Below are 10,637 nucleotides of genomic sequence, written 5' to 3'. Positions count from 1 at the left end.
AAACATTGGTAGGATTTATGGGATTTGGCAGCTCTGAAAATATTTATTTAAACAAACATTCTTAAAAGTGTCTAAAGTGAATTTTACTGATTTAGGGAGACTTTCTCTTTTTAACTCCTCAAATATGTGTATATATACATACATATTACAGAAACATCACTGACTTTAGATAAGCACATTTCTCTCTGTGCTGTCAGTTTAAATATATCCAGTGTTTGATGTTTGCTTAAGGCAGATAGACTTGCAATCTTCACCGCTTAATTCTTCACTACTCAGCTTAGCATGTAGTTTTGAGTATTTGTGTTTTTCAGAGGAAGAAAACAGTGCAGTGTTGGCTATAAATCACTTAACGTTGACAAAGCAAAGCTCATACCAGCAACGTTTATATTCATGACAGATTTTATTTCTTTACATTTATTTACAAGGCTCATAAACAACTTTTATTACGAGTGCACTGAGGCAAAGAGCCATTGCAGAGAACAGAGAAACATGTTTAGTTTACAGCACATGACTCAGTTGCTCTTAAAAAGGAATTACAGCAAATTACATGTCACTTTTTCCCTCTGTTGAGAAGTGCTGGACCTGAAAAATCCGATAAACAGAAAGAGGAAATAAATAGGCAGTAAACTGCAGGGTGAAGATAAACACAGCTTTGGGCTCACATGTGCTGCTTGGATTCTGGCTTTTGGTTTATTTATTTAGCATTTGCATTTTAAAAAGTAAAAAAAAAAAAAAAAGCGTACCTGTTCAGACCAGTGGATAGCTGGCTGCAGTGGCGATTCCACACTGGTTGTTTTTGTTCCTGGACATCTTGATGTATCCACTGACTCCCCAGCTAAGACCCCAGCTGCAGAAACACACAAATTATGTTTCTTTATTTGTTCAAAGAAAAATAGTTTGCTTTGAAGGACAATGTAAATATGAGCTACGTGCTTACCTGTTTTTAACCAGCCAATAGTCAAGGCCATTGTCAGTGCCGTAACCAACAGCGAGGACTCCATGATCCAGCTCAGTGCTGCTGCAGTCAGGCTCATCATACACACCTACAACACAGATCCACAGGTCACACACAAGGTCAAATTCTAAAGCCCCATTGTCATTTCTTTACAGGGTTTAATCTATATTAACCTGATTCATAGAGCTGGAATGATGAATGACCGGCATCAATGCCAACAGAAATTGGTCCGATGGTGGCCACAGCCTCCTTCAGGGCATCTTCATCACCTTGATTCACGTCAACGTAGCCGGTGCACGTGGCTCCAACGGTGCTGGGGTTGTAGCGGCACTGTCCATCCTGAAGGAGGGAAAACACGCCACCATTCACAAAGTAACTCTCTAGATTACTGTTTTAGAAATTAAATGTTTTTCTTATCCCATATATAAAATATAATATTTTAACAAAGTCTCAAAATGTGAAAAACCGACAGCAACAATGATTCTGATCAAGTTTTTAAAAATGTGCTCCAAAAAAGCTTAATTTAAAGATTGACATATAGTATGCATCCTTATACTTTCTCCTACTTTTTTAAAATTATATTATTAATTTAAATCCTGATGCATAGCTGTGAATTTTATAAACTTTTAAACACTTAAAAGTGATCAAAAATTAAATTTATTTATTTCAATCCACCTCCTTGAAATTGGCAGACTTGCAGAAAAACAACAAAAAAATCCCATAGTGAAAAACCATATTAAAGATTTGGAGAAAAAAAAATCACAAAATAGAAGCTTTTTTCCCAAAAAGTACAAACAAATATTATTCAATTTGCATAAATACAGCAAATGTCATGCAAAAAATATTTTGGAAAAAGAAAAAGTCCAGACACAAAGCTCCTGTTCGCTTTCAGGATTAATGCAAGTACATGTCACATCCAGAAGATGGCAGCATTGTTCACTCATTCAAACGTTTAGCACTCAGTAAGTTGATTTGAATCTTGAGAATTCTTTGATTCTATTTTGTTTGAAGTTTAAGTAATATTTTTTCTCACCTCCGCCTCATAGGGGTAGGACTCCTCTGTGTCTATCCCACCGTTAGCCTTGATGTACTTGAAGGCGTTGTCCATCAAGCCGCCGTTGCATCCCATGTTGCCATAGTCACCAGAGCAGTCAACCAACTGCTGCTCACTCAGAGACACCAGCTTCCCGGTCTTCCTGAAGGTCTGGCCTTCCAGGGAACCGGTCTACAACAGAGAAACGGGGTTTTTTAAGAAGAGAACAGTTTCCTAAAGTTTCCTGAATTCAAAAGAAACACTAAGTTATTCTGGAGCGTACCGTGCTGAAGGCCCAGCAGGAGCCGCAGTCCTTCTGATCCTTGACATCTGTAACGTATCCCTTGTCCCTCCAGTCAACAGACGTGGGCAGATCGTTGGCGTTGAACAAGCTGAGGAAAGAAGAGCCACGGCGAGGCAGGGAGGCGTTGAATGAACGCAGGCAGCCCAGGGAAATCATACGCCTGTACTCTTCATTTTCCTGGAGAAGAAGAACCGAGTTCAAAGAGTCATCACAGAGAAATATCTGTTTTTTTCTTAACCTGTCCCTTTCTGACAGCCTTCTCAGCCAATGTGATGGATCTGGTTGCCTTCTAGGTGAAACATAGCTAAAATAAGAATGAATAATAAGAAATAAAGCTAAGAACATGTCTATATTTACATAATAAAGTTATATTATTGGAAAGAGAAGCCCAGTAGCCTCCCTCAGAGCTCCACAGATGAGATAAAGAGATGAAATATATTAATAAATCTTAGCATGCAGTCAAATAAAGTGGTGACAATAAAGGTGAAATGGAAGATGATTTTTCTGCACATACCATGTCAGCAAAGTAGGTCATTCCAAGGCGGTATGACTTGATGCCCTCATCTGCCATGATGTTGTGAACCAGAACCAGTTTGCGATTGTTGAGCCAGATTTGCTTCCGCTGTGCCTCCTCTGATGGGGATCTGTAAGTCCTTCCTGGAATAAAGAAACAAAAAACCATGAGAAAACAAAGAGAAGAAATCTACACACAAAAACAGACTTAAATGAACATTTAGGCATCTTGTTAGAGGATGCAGGATCTCACCGAACTTCAGTTTCCAGGCGTGAAATTCGAGGTCTTCCAGTGAGATGCTTGCACAGCTGGCCACAGCCAGAGCAGCAGCAACAAAGAGCAGGATCTTCATCTTGGCTGAACACACACAGATAAAAAAAAAACTAAAACTTGTTTGAGTTACAGGAAACCACACAGGTTCACTTCAGCTTTTCTTCTTTTGCTTTTTTCAGACGCTTCCTTGACGGGATGTTTGATGTTACCAGCTCTCAGCAGAACTTCAGTTCCATAACCTACTTTTCATGAATGTCTCTTTTACCTCTTCCTCTCGCTCCTTTCCCCTTTGGTTAGTGTTAATATACAGATATACAGAATGTGTATGAGGTTTAGGTCTTATCTGCTCTTACCTGTGTCTATCTTTGTTTCTGGGCTGAAGACAGATGTATTTCCTCCCGTGGGTGACAGAGGTGTGCTGGAAAGAGCTTCTTATATAGATGACAACTGTTACGATTACAGCATTCCAGTCAGGTGGCTGTCAGGAGCCCATAAACAAAAAAGTAACAAGTGAAGCACTAAAACAAGTAAAAGGTGGAGTTAGAAGTTCTGACAAGCTTGCATGTCAAATAGATTCAACATCAGCAAAATAAGCAACATCAGTTACTCATTTGGGGTTTCAACGAAGTGACTTCACTCAGCAGTTTGTTGGTTTGAGATTTTACAGTCACATGTGATGGTAAAATATTTTTCTTTTCAATACCACAGCTGGGATTTTCTGCTGCCTTCAGCCTGGTTCCAGTCAGAGAAGTGGGGATTCTTCTGAGTTCCAGATGAAATCTAACATTAAAAAATAAATAAAACAGGCTTTGCATGCGCTAACACCCACATGTTTTTTATGAAACCTAATAGACAAAACAATGGCGCATTGGAAAATACTGAACGTGCAGAAGCGGTGTGTTTCTGTTTCCTAAAGCAGGCTGACTTCAGCGGACACCCACTCAATTATAGTTAGCTGAATTATGAGGGTTTACATGAAATGTTGCTCCATCTTTACCTCTTTAAAACGATCTGGGCTGAAATTACTCCACCCACTACACAAAAATAAATTCTGTCTTGGTTGATAAAAACACAAACAAAAACAAAAAAAAAATCACACTTGTGCAACTTTGATAACTTTTTATAACCCTCTGGAGGAAGTCTTCTCCAGAGGGAAACACAGAGCACACACTGTGGGAAATCCTTTTTCTAAATTAGCTTTGATTAAGATTTAAGTTTTTATTTTTTTTTTTCAAGACTAAAATTTCTTTCTTTGTTTGACTTGGTCCTAAACAAGTTGTAATGTTACAATGTATAAATAAACAAAACTGTGAAGAGTTCTTGAATGTCTTTTAGAGTCTCTCTACAAGTTTTGCACATTTAAAGCCTGAGATTTTTATCCATTTCTCTTTACAAAAAACTTGAGCTAAGACATGTTTGGACAGCATCTGCGGACGTCTGTTTTCAAGTTAGATTTTGGCCTGGACTTTGACTGGTCCATTCTAAAACATTCCTTTGCTCTGAACACTAAAAGGTTTCTTCTTCATTGGCACTTGCAGGTTTGGTCGTAGTTTTACAAAAAAGTCAAAATTCCCAAGAATTTGGAGTAAAAAAGATGGAACTTCACAACAACTCAAATGTCTAAATCTAACATGGCCGCCTGAAATATTAGACTCTGTGATAGAGAAATTATATTAAAAAAAACACAAAAATGACTGTAGAGCTTCACCTCTGACAATTTGCATCTCAGTAAATCAGACTTCAAAGTTTTAGTTGTTCATTATGTGAGGGAAGTTTTCATCTATAGTTAATTTACTTTGGTCCAAATCCATCGATTGAATAAACTCACAACTGGACCCTTATTTTTACTCATGAGAGCAATTCTGAAAATGTAGGATTTAAAGAAGTTAGAATGTCAATGCACTCCACACTTTTTAAGATTTTAATTTGTAAACATGTTTTAAGAATTCCTCAATTCTCCTTCATGTTGGTCTGTCGTATAAAATCCCAAGACGTTTGTGGTTGTAGCGTCACAAAATATAGAAAAGTTAAAAGTTAAAGTGGTGTGATGTATGTGCAGTGACTTTTACAAGTGACTGCATATCTTCCCAACTCATGCTGCTCTGCCTCCTAAATGTCACAAGGCTCTCAGTCTCATGCCAGAGCTTAGACCATAAAGATAGAGTAAAAAGCAAAGAGAACTGATAACCAAGCTAAAACGTTACGTAAGTCATATTTATTTGCTTTTGTGGACTCAGTCTGTCAGTCTCTTGCAATAGTAAACAAACATAGCTTACTTTAAGAAATTAAGTGCATCTTCTTCATTTTAGATAAAATTAACTGTCATTTAGTTTACAGATGTTTGATATTTGAATGCAAAACATTTTAAAAAAAAGCCACAAGAATTTTCTGTTTAATTAAAAACAGAAATCGAGATAAATAAGTTCTTCTGCTATGACATGCATGCCTCAACTATGGACCAAAGCTACAAAAGAGCAAAAAGTGAGACTGCAACATTGTCTGATTATTTCAAAGTGCTCACATCTTTATTCTCCTCAAAAGGTCCCAAAACCTCCAGTCCACACTGTGAGATTTGACTGTGTGTTAACAAAGAGACGTTGACTCAGAATGAGACACCTGGCTGTTTTTAGAGGGCTGCTGCCTCTACCTCTGATCTCCTGTTTCTACTTTATGATTATTTCTGCAGCTATCAAGATGATATTTGATCATGATGTATAATTTTATCTTTGTTGAAGCTCAGTCTAATTTTACTTCTTGCTTTGCAGTCAGGATGCAAATAGCTCATATGATTCCTGAACACGATCTGGTGTTTTTCCGTTTTATGCAGACAAACTGAAACTGAAAGAGCAATAAAAAAAGACAACTATGTTGATTGTTATCTAAATATCTAATTTTAGAAGAATTTAGTGTAATGTATTACTGTTTGAGTCTCCTAGAGGGGTAATGCCTTACTTTCAAAATGTAAACCATATAATCCTGATTAAATCCAGAAGAAGAATCACATTTGAAGTAACGGAACGTAAGTGCGTAACAGATGTTCTTCAGCTATCTCAGTTGTTGATGATCATAGAAAACGATCATCAGCTTTTTACTAACTCTAAATTGATTCCATTTGAGGAGGAAGTGTGCTTGTGTTTGATTTGCTTTTTTGCAGATCTCATCAGATTTGTCACTGAATGTCAGCTTCCTGCCAATGACAACACCTCGATACTTAAACCACTGAAATATTCTGCACTGTAATTCAGTTTTAAGCATAAAATACTTAAAACCTACCATAAAATCCTCCAGCTGACCAGGTGGGTCATTCTCTCTTTGCCCAGTCAGCTGATAACTTCATCTGCAATGATTTCTGTAATTGTTAGTGTACATGACATACAATAATGGAAAGAGAATAAAACCCTGAGGATACGACTCATATATGCTGTCATCAATCCTTAGATTGTGTTTTACAGCTCATTGCAATGGACTTCATTCTGATACACTGTTTAAAACACAAACCTCCGTGTATTTTATTGGGATTTCATGGGATCATTTTCATAAAAGTGATATCAAAGCAAAAAAGATTTTATGTTTTTAAAAGAAATTCTGACTTTAAGCGTCTGAGAAAAATGTTTTTTTTTTTTTTTCAGTAGCCCTAATCCTCTTACGTACAAATAAAATCTAAAAAGTGTGGTTGTCAGAGTTGACACCTATTAAACACAGCAAATAACACAGGAAAGACAAGAGAAAGTTAGATTCTCAATACTCGCAAGGAGAACAGACAGAGATGTGCTTTCAGTTACAAATCTCCTGCTGCTCTGAAGCACATTTGCCTGCCCCTCTTTTTATTGTCTTTAGGATCCCTAATCACAGAGAGCGCTGTACCTCTAAAGGGAGGGGGGAACACTTCACACAGTTACAGCGCCAATGGTTATCACTAACTAACAACACAATCTGTCTTGATCTAGATTCTCCAGTTCCTGACACAGGGTCAAACAGAGCAAGTTGTACATCTTCACACATGCAGCTACCTGAGAGGTCAAAAGCAGGGCGTTCTGTGAGGAGCTGCTGTCACTGCTCTGATTCAGAGAGGCCCTCTGAGAAAGGAAATCAGAGTGATTAGCAATACAAAGCATTTCTTAAACAAGTAAGAGCACATAAACTAAAAACAGCATAAAAAATAGTTGATAATAATACAATTTACCTAACAGTGGTGTACATTTATTTGCTACAGCTGCTGATTTTTTTGAGGTTCATCTCTATCAGGATTTTCTCCTGTGTAGGAAAAGCATCCCCCACAGGATGATGGTGGCACCACCGTGCTTCCCATTGAGATAATGGGTTTATGATGATATGCAGTGTTAGTTTTATACCGCACATACCAAAAAATAAATTCTGGTCTCATCTGACCAAAGGACCACATGGCTTGTAGCAGGCTGGAGGTTCCTGTGGTTCTTCACAGCCACCTGAAACCCGACCTTTCAGATTACTTTGGTACATTTGCAAAAATCCTCTGATGTTCAGATGATGGATTAACCAGAGCTCTGTGAGATACTGTTTCAGAACCTAACTCTGCTTTAAATAACATTCTCTCTGTTCTGCCTGCTGTGTTCCTTAGTCTTCATGATGATATTTGTTCACTAATATTCTCTAAGAGGTCTCCACAGAACAGCTGCATTTATAATACGGTTACATTAAACACAGGTTACTGATTAGGTAAACTTCTGGAGGTAATTCTCAGATAACTGTTGGCCATATGGTTCCCAGTTTATGAAAATTTTGTTTTCAACCAACTGCAATCTGCTGAGTAACTATGACCTATAGAATGAGAAACATCACAAGTGTGTTTATGTGTGTAAGCACGGCTGGAGTCACGAGCAGCTCTGCATGACGCTGAAGGTTGTGACTGGTCTGGAGTTCTACCAATCATTTACTACACCTGCAAAAGCAAGTCAGGAGTCAACGCAGTAGCAGATAGATAAAAAAAAACTACATTTATTCTGTACAGTTTCGTGGATCAAAGGTTTATATAAACTTGGAAGTGGTTGGAGAATGTGTTTTAGGGCGTCTCCACACAAGCTTAGGGGAAATACTGAGTTTGTTCTCCGAAGGCAAAACTGAAACTGGCAGCAAAAGAAGAATTTACGTTCCCGTAATTTCCCCTTCCTTTTATGTTGTCCAGCACATGGTTGACACATCATATATGTTCCTCAATTAATAAATGGCAACAATTCTTTTTTTTTACCACTATTAAAGTTTCTTAAACAAATTCCCCGTTCTTATTTTAAAGCTATGTGAAGTGAGTTGTTTTTAAAAGTGAACATGCCTGTCATATCATGTGACTTCCTCCACTGAATGATCATATGACCCGCTCTGTTGCAGGTGTTACATCTCAGAAATTGTCTGACTGTAAACTGTGACCAAAACTAACTGGCAAGTTATTCTCAGGAAATGCTGGGAACTGTTGCCAAAAAAAGTGTAAATGTCACTGGTTTGATTTTATGACTCATTAATTTATTTTCTCACTTCCCAGACTGCAGGCAGTCAGCAGGATATTAGGACATAAAATAGCCATTTATTCTAATCTCTTATCTATCACTGGAAACCTATTTGAATTGGTTTGTGACAAAATATTGTTAAGTCAAACATTAACACCACTATATAAACGACAGCATTTCACAGTGAAACAGGGAACACAGTAAAAGACATCATCATAATTTGATCTAACGCTTGCTGTGTTAAGAAACCACCAGGAGATGGCAGCATTTCTCAAGGCAACACTTAAACAGTATACGCAAACTCTCATCTACTGTATATCGATCTCTAAATTGATCAATTGGCAGGTTAGATCACTTATAACATTTACTGTAAGTAAAATAATCTGTCAATGGAACTAATACTTTTTAATCTGCCAAGGAATTTATGACTTAAAACAAGCTCGAATATTTTGTTGAAAAGGTACTTGTAAGTTTGTTTTGTCTTATTTCAAGTATTCTTAGATATTTGCATAAAAATCTAGGCAACAATTACTTGGTAAAATTTTCTGTTTTTGCATTATAATTCGATCTTGATCAAACATCTTGAACACATCTTCCTAATAAAGTGTATATTACACGTGTACTAATAAAACCAACACAAATTACCTTAATGCTGAGAACTCAACAGTAATTTTAACAATATTTTACATCTAATAGTTGCAACAACTTACGACTGATCAGAGTGCAACGCAAAAAGTGCTAACTGTTGCTTTATTGTGAAAACACCAGAAGATGGCAGCATTTCCAAAGCATCACACACAATATAGATCCGTTTAGAAAACACAAAATTTATATTAACATGATTTTATCTACTTCCTCTCTCAGATCTGTTAAACTGAACCAATCAGATTAAATCTCAGGAATGAGCAGCAATGAGCAAACTGGAGTGGGGAATTTGTCCAACTATTCCTTATAAGTAGTTAACTTGACTTTATGTGGGGTTCATTGATGGCTCAGAAATACGATGTAACAAAATTTGTCACACCATGCTGGACCTCTTGAAGGATCCAGAGCGGAAAGAAACGTCCCTCTAATAAAGCAACGATGTGTTTGGAATTGGAAACTAAGAGGGAAAGCTGTCTCTTGTAAACTCGTCTAATTTCATTACCCTGCATATCTCCTCAGCTTAGTCATTCACACTGTTGGCAGCTCTCACACTGCGAGTCAGAAATAATGTATCAGCCTCTAAAATGCGGCAGTAGCTTGGTTCAGGCTTTACTTTGCATACTGCGTAATCTGATTATTGGATCAATAACAGAGCAACATTTGAAGCATTGCTCGGATAGCTGGCTTCTTCTCACATTGCACATTGCTGGCATTCAACACTCGTTCCCACTTTATAGGTGACAAAGTGTGAATGTGAGCAGGAATTCAAATGGAAGGCCTTTTAAATGAGATGAATCTGGAAGCAAAACCTCGATCACATCTGGCTCTGCCACCGTCTCAGGGACAAACATCTGGGCTTTCCCTGAATTTGAGAAGCTGATCTGACATCTTCAGTTTAGCATAAGTTGATTACGCTAAATTAAATATTTTCTAACGATCTTAATCAATAGCTTGTCACCTTATTCAATTATCAAAAATACTTACAAACACAAGACATGGACAATGTTTATGTGCACACAATAAACACATTTCCAAAGAACTTATTGTAACTTGTTGATTCTACTCATAATAAAGTCATATCTCTTTATTTTCATCAATAATTTGACTAAATGTAGCTCCACTTGTCCATTCCTGAAGCAGTAAGTAAAAAGTGACACTGGGCAGAAGTTAATCAAAGACCATTTCTTCAGGTATAAAACGTTTGTCCTGCAGAAAGAATGTGATTTGAACAAAACTTTAACTGGAAAAAGTATTTGTGTGTGCTCAAAGAAACAATTGGCAAAAACACTTTTGTGAAACACGAGCGAGTTTTGAAGGAAAATACAAGGAAAAGAGGGACAACTAAAGCCTTTTGCATAAGCATGATGACTGTAATCATTCAGGAGATGTGGTAATTAACCATAAAAATATTTATTGACAATAAAATTTTCTTGGAC

General features: G+C 37.2%; 1 protein-coding gene across 1 annotated transcript; it reads right to left on the bottom strand.

The window, feature by feature from the left end:
- Positions 1-382: 382 nt before the first annotated feature.
- Positions 383-3,533, bottom strand: ctsl.1 (cathepsin L.1). The gene is made up of 9 exons (XM_007561115.2): positions 3,433-3,533; positions 3,059-3,163; positions 2,807-2,949; positions 2,272-2,469; positions 1,989-2,180; positions 1,129-1,294; positions 938-1,043; positions 744-847; positions 383-582 (listed from the first exon to the last, which is right to left on the bottom strand). Exons 2-8 carry the CDS (start codon positions 3,156-3,158, stop codon positions 748-750), a joined length of 1,005 nt encoding a protein of 334 aa, XP_007561177.1. The 5' UTR covers positions 3,159-3,163; positions 3,433-3,533; the 3' UTR covers positions 383-582; positions 744-747.
- Positions 3,534-10,637: the final 7,104 nt, after the last annotated feature.

This window comes from Poecilia formosa, unplaced genomic scaffold (assembly GCF_000485575.1).
Source record: "Poecilia formosa unplaced genomic scaffold, Poecilia_formosa-5.1.2 Scaffold123, whole genome shotgun sequence".
Classification (NCBI taxonomy): Eukaryota; Metazoa; Chordata; class Actinopteri; order Cyprinodontiformes; family Poeciliidae; genus Poecilia; species Poecilia formosa.
Note: the sequence above shows the minus strand (reverse complement) of the source record. Positions and strands in the feature narration are given on the sequence as shown.